This window comes from Cyprinodon tularosa, unplaced genomic scaffold, assembly GCF_016077235.1.
Source record: "Cyprinodon tularosa strain WSP-4 unplaced genomic scaffold, ASM1607723v1 ctg329, whole genome shotgun sequence".
In the NCBI taxonomy this organism is placed as follows: Eukaryota; Metazoa; Chordata; class Actinopteri; order Cyprinodontiformes; family Cyprinodontidae; genus Cyprinodon; species Cyprinodon tularosa.
The window spans coordinates 707,762-724,393 of record NW_024039040.1 but is presented as its reverse complement, the minus strand read 5'-3'; the positions used below and the strand labels follow the sequence as shown (position 1 = coordinate 724,393).

The 16,632-nt window shown below is 36.3% G+C and overlaps 1 protein-coding gene across 1 annotated transcript in view; it reads left to right on the top strand.

The window, feature by feature from the left end:
• Positions 1 to 798: 798 nt before the first annotated feature.
• The window catches only part of LOC119788871 (receptor-type tyrosine-protein phosphatase N2-like), a 299,019-nt gene continuing 283,185 nt past the window's right edge, over positions 799 to 16,632 (top strand). Inside the window, exon 1 of the mRNA XM_038293569.1 lies at positions 799 to 1,059. Coding sequence (XP_038149497.1) covers positions 978 to 1,059 — 82 coding nt within the window. The 5' untranslated portion in view covers positions 799 to 977. The remainder of the gene's footprint in view (positions 1,060 to 16,632) is intronic.

The window sequence follows — 16,632 nt, the reverse complement described above, 5'->3', positions numbered from 1 at the left end:
GCATCAACTCCACTTTCTTCTTGGTGGCAGACCCAAAATTTGGAATGGAAGAAAAAAAAAAAAATATAGTAAAATATAATTTTACTATAATATGAGAAAAAAACTCAGAATTCAGAGTTTAATCTCAGAATTCTGACTTTAATGTCTGAATTTTGACTTTTTTTTCCTCAGAATTTGGACTTTAATCTCAGAATTGTGACTTTAATCTCAGAATACTGACTGAACTTTGACAACTAACAAACATGTTAGCACCAAGCCGTGGCCATGTTGTTTCTAGAGACTAAACTAGCTCTCTTGTTTTAATCACCTTTTTCCATTAATAAAACACATCACATCACCTTTTTCCATTAATAAAACACATCACTGGGGACCCCTCGGGCACGTAAAACGTCGCCTAATTCCATAATTTTCCACCAAAATCATAAAATTCTAAGATTAGTCAGAATTCTGAGAAAAAAAGCCAAATTCTGAGATTAGAGTCATAATTCTGAGAATAAAGTCAGAATTCTGAGAAAAAAGTCAAAATTCTAAGATTAAAGTCAGAATTCTGAGATAAAGTCAGAATTCTGAGAAAAAATTAAAATTCTGAGATTAGACTCAGAATTCTGAGAAAAAAGTCAGAATTCGGACTTTTTCCCCATATTAAACTGAAAAAATATTTAAAAATCAGTCACCTTTTAATTTTTCAATGGCCCTAATCCTCTTCCGTGTCATCATCCTTATCTCTTAGAATATGAACTTCCCAGTTTGCGGAACATTCTAGGGTTGTGAAGGGAGGTTTATTGTGAAAGTCTTCAGTAGGAAGCGCTCCAGTGATGATGCTGTGAGCAGCAGAAACGCCCTGCCTCCTCTCTCCTCTCCCCAGCATCCATCCATCTCCTCCAGCCGCGGACGAGCCGCTCTGAGCGGCCAGAGAGAAGAAGCACATCCTGCAGGAACCGATGGCCTGCTAAACCTCCCTATAACACACAAGAGAAATGGATTCCCTGCCTCCGTCCATCCTCCTCCTCCTCCTCCTCACCATCAGCTGCTCCCCTGCTGCTGCTGACAAGCGATTCGGTGAGTTGAATAAACAGATTATTATTATTTATGCCCAGCAGAGGTGAGCTGCAGCTCTACAGTTTGATCTGAACCAGACATGTTTGTGTTGGAGATCTGTGTCAACATTGGATCAGGAAACGATGGGCTTCACCTGAGCCCAGGAAAAACAAACACGGTGATCCTCTCATTCATTTCTCTAATCTGTAATCCCTAACAAATCAGGACCTGGCTGGAATAACAAGGCTACAGAAAAGAGCAAAGAAAAAGGTGCTCAAATATGTACCTTTCCATCAGTAGTTGCAGAGCTGCTAGTCAGAGCTGTTGGTAGCTTCATAATAATAATAATAATTATATTTATTGAACAAAGTAGTAAATACTTTAAGATTATTTAATCAAAAAAACTACAGAGGATAATTAGGGCCATTGAAATAATAACAAAGTTTACTTATTTTTTAAAATTTATTTCAGTTAAAAATGGGTGGGGGGGGGGATGAGAATTCTGACTTTAATCTCAGAATTCTGACTTTAATCTCAAAATTCTGACTTTTTTTTCTCAGAATTCTGACTTTAATCTCAGAATTCTGACTGTAATCTCAGAATTCAGACTTGTTTTCTCAGAATTCTGACTTTTTTTCTCAGAATTCTGACTTTAATCTCAGAATTCTGACTGTAATCTCAGAATTCAGACTTGTTTTCTCAGAATTCTGACTTTTTTTCTCAGAATTCTGACTGTAATCTCAGCATTCAGACTGTAATCTCAGAATTCAGACTTGTTTTCTCAGAATTCTGACTTTAATCTCAGAATTCTGACTGTAATCTCAGAATTCAGACTTGTTTTCTCAGAATTCAGACTTGTTTTCTCAGAATTCTGACTTTAATCTCAGAATTCTGACTTTAATCTCAAAATTCTGACTTTTTTTTCAGAATTCTGACTTTAATCTCAGAATTCTGACTGTAATCTCAGCATTCAGACTTGTTTTCTCAGAATTCTGACTTTAATCTCAGAATTCTGACTTTAATCTCAAAATTCTGACTTTTTTTTTCAGAATTCTGACTTTAATCTCAGAATTCTGACTGTAATCTCAGAATTCAGACTTGTTTTCTCAGAATTCTGACTTTTTTTCTCAGAATTCTGACTTTAATCTCAGAATTCTGACTGACTGACTGATTCTGACAGACCCCCCCCCACCCAGGCATGTAGAAATTCTTCTAATTCGGTGTGTTACTGGCCCTCCCAAACAACTCACACCTTTGTCAGTGAACCTGGGTGCTCCATCCAATGGCTTAAATATCGGTAAGCAGAGACTGCAGTTGCTTAGGGGCCCCCGGCCTCTTAGGGGCCCCGTCACTGACACCTGGTTGGCCCCCTACACAATTGTAGACTAGGACGTCTATTTGCAGATGTAAAGGCGTGAAAAATTCCTCTTAAGCACACCTGATACTGAAGTGACTCACCGCACCGGACCGTATTTTATACCCCAACACATGGCAGATTTCCACATGATGGTGAGCCATTTAAACACCGATAGCAAAGCAGACAGTGGTACTTTTAATTACTATGTTACTAACTGTGTATAGTTCATTAGACGGTTGGTAAAAATTACACTCATATAATATGTTTCAAACCGCAATAAAGATCTTAAAAGAATGATATATTTTAGTATTTTATTTTTTACACTATGACTTGGAATTATGGGTAATCCAGAGCGTAGATTAAAACCATAACCTTTACGTACAATGTGTTAGCGACGATGGATACCAAAAAGAGGTGCTTAAGCCGATTCCAGAAAAGAAAAAGCAAAGAATTTAGATACAAGCTTTTTACGGAAGAGAATTAGGGCCACTGAAAAAAAAAAAGGAACTTATTTTAAAATTTTATTTCAGTATAATATGAGAAATAAAAGTCTGAATTCTGACTTTAATCTCAGAATTCTGGATCTTAATGTAGATGGGCATCATGAAGGAAGAGATGATGGAGCCAGTGGGCCCCATATAAAGTACACCAGCCCCCCCACCCCCCACAATAGTTTGTCTGTTTTTTTTTTATATTTTGGTATCCAGAATATGTATATTGACACAGGTAAAAAAATATATATATACATATATATTGTGAGGGACCGAGGAAAGAAGCACGAGGAGTCTCAGGAATTAATACAAAAATTGGGGTTTTTATTTTCAACCCAAAAAGAAATTTACAAAAAATCCATGGGTTTCGGGTCGGTTGTCTATGGCGGTGGTGGGGGGTGGAGGGGCTGGTGTACTTCATATGGGGCCCACTTGTTGTGTTGTTACACCACTGGCTCCATCATCTCTTCCTTCATGATGCCCATCTACATTAAGATCCAGAATTCTGAGATTAGAGTCAGCATTAAGACTTTTTTTTCTCATATTATACTGAAATAAAATTTTAAAATAAATTCCTTTTTTTTTTAGTGGCCCTAATTCTCTTCTGTAAAAAGCTTGTATCTAAATATGTAGACAATAAAACATAATGCATAAAAGCACAAACAGTATAGAGAACAGTATTAATGAATCCAAAATTATGATGTGTTGAATAACAATTCAACAAAAGCAAAACCTCTGTTATCAACACATGATTAATAATACCTGTAAATTAAGTAAAAGTGTAACTAAATGATAAAGTATGCCTTTAATACAATTATAACAAACATAACTTTTTTGAAAGAGGAGCATTATATAGTTGGCGGGAAAAAAAAAAAAAAAAGATTTGTTCTGTAATAACTTACCAAACATTTGAAAAGAAAAAAACAATAAGTTAAATTTACATACAAACCATCTATGTAAACAAAACAAAATTTAAAAACAAATTAAATCTATATGCAAAGCTGACATTAGAAATTTAAAATAATTAGAAAAAATGAAAATGACAATAGTGCTAGATCCCTGCAAAGTGATAAAAATGAAACTGTACACACTCTCTGCTCCTTACAGATGCAGCTATCGATTGGAAAAGTGTGAGACTATGTATGCCTGTTAATGCATGACGGCTGATGATAAGGGCAGAATATTGTCTATTTATGGATGATGTCTAATATTACCCCATTGACTTCACTGTGGAGGCTGTAAGATGACTGATGCAGAGAGGTGGAGAATCTGGTACTCACAGGGAGACCTCCTCCTGCTCCTCAGCCTCTTCTCCTCCCCAGATTATATAAGATGCTTGAAAGAATGACTGCCACAGTCTGCTGAAGAGATGAGCCATAAAATCCTAATGAAATCTACATTTATAGATCAGTCCACACTGATTGATACCTGTAGGGGCTTTTCCAAATCCTTTTGTTTGTCTTACCATAGTTTGTCTGTTTTTTTATGTTTTGGTATCCAGAATATGTATATTGACACAGGTAAAAAAAAATATATACATATATATTGTGAGGGACCGAGGAAAGAAGCACGAGGAGTCTCAGGAATAAATACAAAAATTGTTTTTTTATTTTTAACCCAAAAAGAAATTTACAAAAAATCCATGGGTTCAAGTCATAAAAGAGGTCAGCCAAAAAGAGAAAATTTAACTCAAGCAAACTGTGCCTAAACTAAGTGACTGCATAAACAAACATAACTGACCTAAGAAAGAAATGACACGAGGGTATATATAGACTGGCTGATCAGACCATTAACACAATAGGAGAAATTCAAACTTAACAAACAATAACAATAAATAGATTTAGGTCAGGTCTCATAGAAGGCAACTTCAGAATAGTCCAATGTTTTCTTCTTAGCCATTCTTGGGTGTTTTCAGCTGTTTGTTTGGTTCATTATCCTGCTGAGCTGTGACTGAGACCAAGCTTTCTAACACTGGGCAGCATATTTCTCTTTAGAATCCCAGATGAAGCAAAGCGGCCCGCATCATAACAGAACCTCCTCCATGTTTCACAGTAGGGACATCGTTCTTTTCCAGATATGCTTCATATTTTCTGTTCTACAACATAAAGCTGATGGGCCTTGTTTAATTTTTGTCTCACTTATCCATAGGACATAATCCCAGAAGTTTTACGGTTTGTTAACATATAGTTTGGCAGATTCCAGTCCGGCTTTTTAAAGCTACAGTGTTTAATAATTACAGGGATATACAGTCAGAAATGTAATATATTATACATAACTATGTTATTTATCATCATCTACGAGCTCAGCCTCTTAACCTTAATATTAGCGTTGCCTTAGAATTCGTAATTTATAATTACATAGGAGCGGGTCTCGCAGCCATGGAGGCAGACATCTTTGCGCTACGGCAGCGCAGAGCCAACAAACTAGTGATTGCGAGATCGCCCTTTACGCTCGAAAGTAACTACGGCAAGTTGAGAGAGATGAACTGAGATGGTACTGAAATCTATACCCTACACAGACTAATTAAATACTATCTGTAAAATTATCTATGTAAACAAACCTCATCACTTGAGAAGGTAGGTGATGCGGACGTCGTGGAAGACATTTTGTCCCGGGGGGGGGGAAGCGGTGGGGGGGAGATGTTCATGTTGCTGCAGTCTGCAGTCTGGATGTTAGATGTCGCTGAAAATTACACACTGTAGCTTTAATGTTTTTTTTTCAATAATGGTTTGCTCCTTGGTCACCTCCCATTAAGTTCACTTTAGCTCAAACAATGCTTGAAATTCATCTTTTATCTCCTTAAATGTTTTCCTGTGCTCTTCTGTTAGAATTTATTTCAAACTCTTTAATTTGTTGGCTACAACATGTATCTTATGTTCTAAATATTATGTGCAACTTTAATCACAGTATCTTGATTCTGCTTCTTTATTTAATAAATTATGTAATTTTTTTGGAAATTAAAACCATATCTGGCTTTAGTATCTGGCTTAGATTGAATTTGATTTTTTATTTTTTTGCTCTGAACCTTTCTCCACTAACCTGTTACAGGAGACACTTGCTTCCATTAATAAAAATCAGACGAGTAGTTTTTAAATTCAGTTAGATTATTCAATTTTGGAAAAAAAAAGTTGAAGACGGACAGTCGATCAGGAGTGTATATATAATAAACAGTAGGGATGTCCCGATAGAGCTTTTCCATTTCTGATGTCGCAGCATTAAATATTGACAGATGCTTGTATTGACTCAACAGGTTATCAGCACAAATCTTACAAACTTTTTATTACTCATTTTTTGGTGTGACATGTTAGAAAATGCTTGATGAATGGCTTTTAGTCAAATAGAGAACCATGATCTATTTTCCACATTAAAAAAGTCTTAACTTAAGCATTTTATTAACATAAATAAGTGAGTGGGTCACACTATCCCTTGTGGTTCATATAAAGTATGAGCAATTTTAATCAAATGTGACTCACTCTGACCTTGTCAAGATAATATTCATATACTATTTTAAAGAGGAATAATTAGTCTTTAGGGATCCACTAAAGTGGGAATATCCTGACCCAGTAGTTTACTGTTTTTTTATTGTGTTTATATATATGTATATATATATATATATATATATATATATATATATATATATATATATATATATATATATATATATATATATATATATATATATATATATATATATATATATATATATATTTTTTTTTTTTTTTTATTTACAATCATTAGATTCCAAATAAAAGGGGCTTTTTGGGACCTTCCTTTTACATTTTAAACTGTTTTCATGTGATGCTCATCATGCTTTCATCAGAAACAGTTAAACAGGTGCATCATGGGAACTTTTCTTTTAAACTGTAGGGGTCATATTAAACAGCAGACAATTAATAGTAAGCTATAGTGATTTTTTTTTTTATATCTAAAAATCCCAAATAGGGGTCTTAACAGTTTATGCTGTTCTTGATTTTATGGTTTTGTTGCATGAACCGTTGTGTTTGCAGCTCCAAGAGGAAAGCAGGACTCTGTGAAAGGGCTGCAAGTATTATTATGCAAAATGATTAATCTGTAGATGACTGATCTGTAGATTTCGATGAATAGATAAATAATTGAATAGAAAAAGTTCATTAAAGAAGATTTTTAGCAAACTTAAACCAAATATACCTTTTCCACTTGAGGAGTTCTGGATAGAGCATATTGATCGACGAAAAGATGATTATCTTAAGTGCAAAATGTTTACACATATATGTTTTTTTTTTTTACAACTGCGGTATATTTGCTGCTCCAAATATACTAATCGTGATTAATCGCATCAATGCCTAAGTTAACTCGCGATTAATCGCATTTTAATCGCACATTTTTTTTCTGATTGAAAATCATTTAAATACTCTCGATGACATACAAAAAAACACATACAGGCTAGGTTTGTGCCAATGTTCTTTTTTTAAAATGAAAACAGGTCACAGACACTGATTTATGCCATAGAAACATATGGCAAGAAGATGGGGAGGCATGTAGCAAAAAATAACAAATATGTAGCCAAAAAAAAGGCCCTGAAAACAGGCTGATGTAAAAGACAGTCTTTACAGTTAATACAGTCTTTTGAACAAAGACAAGCATTTTACCCTACTGCTAAAATATGTAGTAGAGTTAACATTAGATGTTAATTAACCAAGGTAATAATGAAAAATTTTCAATCAATACATCAAAATCAATAGACCGACATCACTAGATGGAGGAAGTCTATGCTCTAGAAAGTTACTTTTCAGCCTCTTAACAAAAGTGACAACACCCACCCACCCACACACAGACACACACACACGCGATACCGACCTGTGGCGTACACAGACAGCAGGAGTGCCGTAGCAGATTCCATTTCACCTCAGTAATCTGTTTTCTCAGCGTATTTCAGGTTGCTACTAGTTACCAGACACTCAACTTGTTTGTTGGTGGTGGGGCTTAAAGAAAAGGCACTAGCGCCACCCAGTGTATGAGCGTCTTTTTTCCTTGAGGAGCTCCGCTCTCGAAGCCTATGAGAAATGCATAGACTGGGGGAAAATAGCCCCGCCTTCCCGCAGGCTGCAGCGGGATGTACTTGGAAAATTGTACCATAAAACCACATAGCGTTAATCTCACGTTAAAAAAATTATCGCCGTTAAAATGGCCTCGCGTTAACGCGTTAATAACGCGATAATTTTGACAGCACTAATATATATATATATATATATATATATATATATATATATATATATATATATATATATATATATATATATATATAATAAAAATATATAAGGAATATATTTATATAAAAAATATCTTTTAAGGATTCTTATGAAGGATTCTTAAGAAATGTAAGCTTTAAAATCTAGTTGCAATAAAGATTAAACACCTTCCAGGTTGAAAATGCAGATGCATTTTTATTGAAAAAGATATTATTCCTCATCAGTCACTTGTATTTTATGAAAGACTCAAATATTGTTGTGTTTAGACTAATATTTGATCTAATAGCTCTTGTCGTTTCGAGTTTCATCATGGGTGTCTGGGTTCTGCCCTCTGTTCAAGTGCATTTTTAGTTTCTTTGTATTTGTAGTTGTTTTTTAGCAGTGTTTTATTCTCGAGTTACTCTCTGTTGCCCCCTTGTGTTTGTTTCCTCTCCCCTTGGCTTCCTTCTAGATGCTTCCATCCACGCCTGTTCCTTGTCAGCTCATTAGTCGTCTTTGTTCTGTTTCCTAAATGAATGCTCTGTTCAAAAACCTAGGACGCATCCTTAGAAGGTCAGATTCGAAGGTCGATTACGTCATAGCGCTGCGCCGAGGTCTGGTCGGATTCCAAGAGTCCTCGTTATGCGGCCTTAAAATGCGTCCTTCTTTTTGCCCGATCTGAAGGACGGGTCCGATGTATCCTCAGTATCCTTGGTTTACCCAGGATTCATTGTGAGACCAAGCAAGCTGTGATTTGCTCCATGATCAAAGGAAAGGTTACTTGGCGCCGAACAGTTAATGGTTATTGAGGCAGATATGTGGCGGTTTGTTTGATTTATCTAAAGGTCTTTATCTGTTACTGTGTAAATGGGTTTGGCTGTAATTTAAAGACAGATTCTAATACATCTGCATTTTGGGGACTATAAATCTGATAGGAGTTAATTTTTTTTATTGCTGTTTTGCACAATATGCTTAACTAAGTATTTTTTGTTGTTGAATATTCAAGATTTTGCGGATATATTTTCATACATACATTGTTTAGATTTACTTATATATTTCTACCCCTTTCTAGAATAAATCCCTTTATTGTCCCACAATGGGCAAATTTACAGCAGCAGAAAGATTATTGAAAATGGTCACATAAATGTGGACCTTAAAAATTGTATAAGAATAACATAATAGGGAAGAGTTAAAATATAAACAATACAATTCTGTAAAGTGTTTTAACAATATAAAACTCGGGAATTAATAACCAATATGCAGCTATGGACATTTTTAAAGTGACGGATATTTGAAAATAGCAGCAACATCAGAGCTGTGCAGAATGACAGCAGCATGTTATTTAACTGACTAAGGTTTCTATCATTACATTTGATTTTTTTGTTCCTGCTCCCGGTGGTTGGAACCTTTATTCCACTCTGGATTCTTGTGAGTGTAGACTTTGTTCACTTTATAATAAAAAATAAATAAATAAACAAACAGTTTTGAAAACTTCGGTATTCATTCTTTTCCTGCTTTGTGTGTCAACTTTCACGGTTGCTTAGCAACAGAGCATACAGCGGTATAACCCCCCGAAGGGTTAGACCTGTTTGAATTCACAGCCAAAATTCTTCCGGTCTCCTTATTTTCACGGATTTCGAAGGATCCAGTCTAGCTAGACCTCGTCCTTGGAGGATGCTGCCCAGGATTTCGAACAGAGCCATACTCTCTGTCATGGTTGCTTTAGGAAATAAACCCACATGCAGAACACCACTGGAGACTGGGTAAAAAGTTCAGAGTTTATTAAAGATTTGAACAAGAAAATATGAACTGGATTCTGGAAACAGGTCCGGGCAGGATTCTCAGGCGTCTGCAGAGATGGATAGTTTGATTAGCCAGGTTTACTGATTAGTAGTTGAGTTTGCTGATATTTTTGAAAATACCTTGACAAGATTCAGGTTTTCTTCTCAGAGAGAGGGAACCGGTTGGGTCCAGAGACTGTGGTTCAGCAGAGTGCTCAGCAGCTGCAGCGTCTTGCTTCTGACTGTTTGTGTCAGACCTTGGTTTGAATGATAAGCTCCTTGCCTGAGAGCAGCAGGTGGATTCCAGAGTGAGATCTTCAGGTTTGGCTCTCTAGGGCAGGCAGGCAGGTAACAGGCTAAGCTCATCCAGAGCTTCACACGAGAGACAGGTTTCCTAGGAGCGAGAAGACAGAGTTAGGTTAGAGTTGGGTTCCTCTAAGGCAAAGGTTCTAGTAGATATCAGAGGCTCAGGTTCGCTAACCAAACTTGGTCAACACTGCGGCGTTGAAGGAAGGTCTGGCAGCTGCTTATATAGGCAGGTCTCTTGATGGGCTGATGAGCGTCAGCTGTGCTGGAGGACTCCAGCCCAGGAGATCCACAGCACACTCTGCTGGAGAAGGTGGAGAATCTCCAGATCCCAACACTCTCCCTGTGCAGCTCCTCAGTGCTGGTTCCTCGTCTTTTCATGACGTTAGTTTTCCCCTGAAATTTTCTGGTTTTTTGGTTCCTTGGATTTTTGTAGTTTGGATTTTCGCCTCAGTTTACTTATTAAATCTTAAAGACTCATCTCTGCCTCCTGATCTCTGCATTTGGGTCCTCAAAATCTCAACTGTGACAATGGGCAAGGTACAGGGTGCTTATTATTTTTCTTTACAAGGAGAGCTTGATTGCGGCTTAATTGAGAATACAACTTTTGCCTTTGTGTTTGAAGATCAGTGAGGCAGTGGTACATTTAGGTGTGGGTTGAGTTATTAATATATCAATCAATTGATGCATTAATTTTGATCAGTTTGTTTTTCAAGCTTCTTAAGGTCATCTTGATCAACAAAGATCCAGGACCGAGTCATTCTGTCCATTTCTTTTTTAGAGGTGTAATTATGTGAAACAATTGTTCCTCTGCAGTTATTGAAACATCTGGAAAAAACTCTATCACTGCTACCCGACAAGTTTCAATGAAGAAACTCCTGAAAACTGTTTCTCTTTCTGAATCATAGGTGATGTCTAGAATGCCGGATTTTGGCAGATTTTAATTAATTTTAATTTACTGTTTACATGTGTTAACTGTATGTTTGAAATGCAAATTTACTGCAATAGTTTAATGTAAATATGTTGCAAAAAGGAGAACACATGGAGTAGCTGTCAATCATTTGACAACTAATGCTAAAAAATAAACAAATGGCTACACCCCTTGTTGCAGATGTGTTCCTTGAGTTGGGATGACATTAAGAATCTGCTATTATCTCTTATTGTCTGCAGAGATAACAGAGGGTCAGCAGATAAGGTCAGGCAAGGGCCCCACAGAGAGAGACGATTTGCAGATGCTTATCTATGAGAGGAATGGATGGATGGGCCTCTGGAATAGAGATCATTATATGTAAGAAGTCATGTAAAACAGTGAACTATCATGGCTAGGGAATGTAAAGGTGGATGAGGTGAAGAACCTGAACTGAACCAACCAAACAGGACAACAAGTATAATGATCCAAGAAAGACATCAAACTGCAAATTTGGCTATTTTAGATTATATTTTCTAGTTCTTCCTGTAGCCGTACTTCCTCCTTAGTTTGGACACACTCTTATCGACATCATTTTTGCCCATCACAGTAAAATAAGAGAGAAAATGAATGAAAGATCAACTGGTTTTATGATGTTTTTTTAAAAACTTGTGTAGTGATTTTATTCACATTTCCCGGTTGTCATTATTTTTTCTTCTTTTATTATTGCCGAAATACAGATGATTAAAAGCAAAACAGTATGATCTTAATGTTTCACTGTCTGATATTTAGCATCAGTGTGCAGATCAATTAAAGAAAAACATGTTTCATGTTTGTTGTGTTTTACATTATGATCCTAAATTGGCTTTAGCTTAACAGCTGAATTCCTCAGTTAGTGTTTATTCGACAAACACGGCCTTTTATGTTTTTTTCCCCCCAGTATGACTGAAAAGGTTCAGTCGAAGGACTTCTTAATCATTAACTTGGACCTGAATAAGGCTGACACTGCCTGATCTGGTGTGACCATCGCCTTAGCAACGCTCATTACCATTTGATATGTGATGACTGGTTGGCCAGCTCAGGGGAAAGCTGCAGACTTGCTAAAGGGGTAAAAAGATCAGATTTTTCTAAGGTCCGCTTATGGCTATTTAAATTCTAATCTTTAACTACAAAGGTTATCGTGTTTAGTTGACAAATTGAACTAAAACCTTGTAAACTAAGGCATAAAGCTAATATGTTAATAAAGGCAAGGCAGAACAGGACAAGGCAAGTATATTTGTATTGTTCAGTTAAATTTGTTCTATATGAACAGAACAAAGGAAAATAAGAAGACAGAAAGGTTGGAGTATAAACAAAATCATGTTTTATTGAAACAGTTCAATCAGTAAAAAAACAACTCTTTACAAATAGTCTGTTTGGTTCAGATAAGTGAAACATAGAAACTAAATATTGCTTCTTGATGTTTTGTTCTGAGTCTGCAGAGTGGACGTGAACCTAAACGACCAGAGTTTTCTAGGCGGTTCTTACACTGAAAACAGGTCCAACATATTTTGGTCCCAAGACACTGAGTGATTTATAGATTAGCTGAAGTATTTTAATCTATTCCTTGATATACAGGATGCCGATGTGAAGACTTTAGAACTGAGCTGATGTGCTCTACTTTCTTTGTTCCAGTGAGAACGTGGGCAGCAGTATTCTGTATCAACTGCAGCTGTCTGAACTTTTTAGGCATACTTGTTGAAACAACATTGCAGTAATCAATTTTACTAAACCAGGTTTGGGTGCTGATCTGTTGTAACAGAAACAATGTGCAAACTTCTAAGTGATCCTTCTTTGGTCCACAACTGGTTAATCTGGTTTAAACTGCATGGGGGATATTTTTGTATCTGTAGCACCTGCATTTATATTTAATCTTGGGTCTCTGGTAACCTCTGTCTTTAAGGCTGCCCTTATTCTAGATGTAGATGGTATAGATGGACGGCCAAATCTGAGTTGTATTCAGTTTTTTGTATAATCTATACTAGCGACGTCCTGATCTAATATTAATATTGGTGCTTTTTTAATATTACATACTAAAAAAATGTGTAATAAAAGTATGAATTATTCATGCTGATAGTGTATTAACTCAATAGCAGTATGGGTAAAAAATCAAAGCAACAACTTTGGTATTGTGTCAGAAATGAAAATGTTTATTTTCATATCCTGTTTGAAATTTTGATGTGAGAAGAAATTTTTTAAAGACAAGAGAAAAAAAGACAAACCTGTCCTCTTTAAAGAAAAATCTGAATTATAAGCCTATCTTAGTTTGTAATTTGCCAGCAGATCATCTGGTTATATATATATATATATATATATATATATATATATATGTGTGTGTGTGTGTGTGTGTGTGTGTGTGTATCTATAAAGGCTTTCAGATTAAATTATGGCAAACTGTATGCTTATCCTATTCTATTTCTTTATTTTACAATTTCTTTTGCCTGTTTGTTTGAGAGCATAAGTATTTTAACTGTTTACCATAACAAGATCATATGGGAAGATGAAAAATACAGTACAGGTATCCAATAAGTAAACAAGGAAGTCAGCATTTCCCTAGCAGAGCTGTGAAAAAGCATAAAAATATATTCAATGCAAAGATGATAGAAGCATTAAAAAAGTACTGCCAGCAGATGGCAACGGCGTACTACAATGTCTATGTCTGCTGATTGAACATAGCGCAAAACGTCTTTTCAGGTACAACAAGGACTAAGATAATACTATCAGGATAAACACTTGCTTACTTTATTTAACATGCTGCTTTTGGTTGTTTTTGGTATCGGCTCAGTAAATGGTTGAGGACCTGTCAGAATCTTTATGCATTTATTGGATAACCTAGGAGAATAGAAATGGCTGGTTTTGGAGGAAGCCTATCACTCAGATGTGTTCCACCTACTGCAAGGTGCTATTTCTAGCTGTGTTGACTGACATCTCCCCCTGTTCTTGTTTCTGATCACAACTCCTGCTACCATGCAGCTCTGTGGCAGGCTGTTTGGCCCTGCAGGGTTTGTTCCTGCTTATGACACTCGGATTCAGTTTTAGCTCCTGAATGTTTAAGCTTCAAAATACTTTCCGCACTTCTAAAATGTGTTAAATTCATTTGCAGTTGGCTGTGAATGACTTACTTTTCAACATGTTATGTCTTGACTGCCAATAAAGTTGATATCTAAATGTAATATGGCTTAATATCTTCACAAAAAAGATAAGTTTGTTTGCTTAATAATCTGAATTTGAATTTGATCACGATTGAGATCAGAGGATGAGTTTAGAAAACAAGGAAAAAGTGTCAGACAGATGAATGCTTTGACTGGTATAGAAATAAAGGGAAAGCATCACAAGAAATGGATGGAAGAGATTGTGATAGATAGATATTTTGTTCCTTTGAGAAACAAGAGAGGGACAGAAAAGCAGAAATCTGCCAATTTAAGCAGTGTTGGTGAGCAACTTCTAATGGAGAAATGGATTGCTCTGCAAAAGCAGAACACAAAATGATCAAATGCTGTGTTTTCTTCCAAATGCTTCTTTTTGTGTGTGCTTGTCTTAATGTTCTGCTTGCATGTTGCTCTGATTGATTGTTTCTGCCAGAGCTGCCACCCGGGATAATTGGACATGTTTAAAAAGAAGCCAGCAGAGAGAGAAAAGCGTCGCTTCAGAGAGCCTATTCTTTCTGCACAAACATGTTCATGGACGACATGCAGTTAGCCAGTTTTATCAGCCATGGGGGAATCCTTCAATCGTTCATTAGAAAAGCTGAAAGTAAAACTACAAAGTGGGCATCTTCTAACCAGAGATCTGAACACAGAGATAACATCTTGCAGCAGAAATCTGAACCTTAGAAGGAAGTAAGCTGCAGGGAGGTCTGAAAGAGTTCCACACAAAACTTTTTGAAAAGTTTGCTCTTTGTGTTTTTTCAGTTTTAGATCAGGCGTTGACATCTTAAATAAAAGTCTAATTTAAGGTTATGTCAAATCACTGAGATACAAGTTATCCTTCTGTTGCCAAATAAACTGCTAAATTACTGCTCCTAGTGGAGGTATAGATAGACTAATACTGTAGTTAAGCAGGACAATATTTTTAGTTGATATATACTTTTTTTTTTATTTTGGCATTAGGTGATACAGTCGTGTATTTGCCAGTTCATTAGTGCATTAAGCAAGATTGCATTAATTATATGCACTGCCTTTCCCTCTGTTTGCAATTCATTGTTAGTGCTTTGTTTGAAATTTTAATAGATGCATTTTTTTGTTTAAATTGAGACTTGTGTCACATTTCATGTCCTTGTGTCATTGTTAATTGTGAATGGAGAAAGTGAAGGAAATACTGAACTGGAAATGGGAAACCAAATATTGGCAGCATGTATCTATTAATAATCTCCCCATTTGGGACTCTAATTTTTTAGTTTTCAGTTATTGGTTGTTCTATTTTTTTTAATCTTTGGTTTATTTTCCATGGTTTTCAAGCAGTATTTAGTTACTCTCTTTTGCCCAGTTTTGCTTGTTTTATTTCCCCTTGGCTTCCTTCTAGTTAGTTCCCCTCACACCTGCTCCATATTCAGCTCATCAGTTCATCCTTTGCTCTGTTCCCCTTATATACTCCACCTCTGCAGTCACTCAGTGCTGGTTTCTTGTTGTAGTTTGTTGTTCCCTCGTCTCTGACACCCCACATGAGTTTTCCCTGATGCTTTCTGGTTTTTGATTCTCAGTTTTTTGGATTTTTGGTTGTCTGCCCCTGTTCTTCATTAAATCTTCAAGATTCACCTCTGCCTTCTGGTCTCTGCATTTGGGTCCTCAAAACTTCCACCCCATTGCGACAGTATCAGAGATCGGCCGGACTGATGTCCGCCGGTATCGACTTTAAAGCCCTTATCAGTCAATTTCTAAAACCTGCTGTTTACAGGTCCTAGTTTACTGTCGACACTGTTTGGATAGCCCTGATTGTGGCGGCCGCTGACGCTGTGGCTAAAGTGTCTTTACTAATATAAAGTATTGAATCGCACTTTAGATTTTATTCCTCAGGTTCAGCAGGTGTTACCACAGATGGTACTGTGGGTCATTTAGTATTTGTCAGATAATAAGCTCTGGTTGTAAAGGCTTTGACAGGAGGCTGTGGCTTGATTACCTTTTCATATGTACAGAATGAAGGTTATTGAAATTCAGCACCCCATGTGGCCGACTTGGTGGTGGCCAACAGTGTAAAACTGGTACCTTTTTCACACTTGGCTCCAGAGAAGGGATGCAAACTGAAGCAAATGGGGAAAGTACTGCAGCAGCACAGACCTCCACTGCTTTCATCTTCATATGAATGCAAATTGCCATCATTTACTCTAAAAAGTAAAATATATCCTCTCAAAAGGACACATTTTAACATTTCTCTTAGGAAGCATTGTTTTATTCAGTATTTTTTTTATTTAGAATAAGTAGGATAGAATCTTTATTATTATGTAATGAAATAATGTGTTAGCTAATGTAAAGGTTAAAAAAACCTTTTATTAGTTTTGTAAAAAGATGAC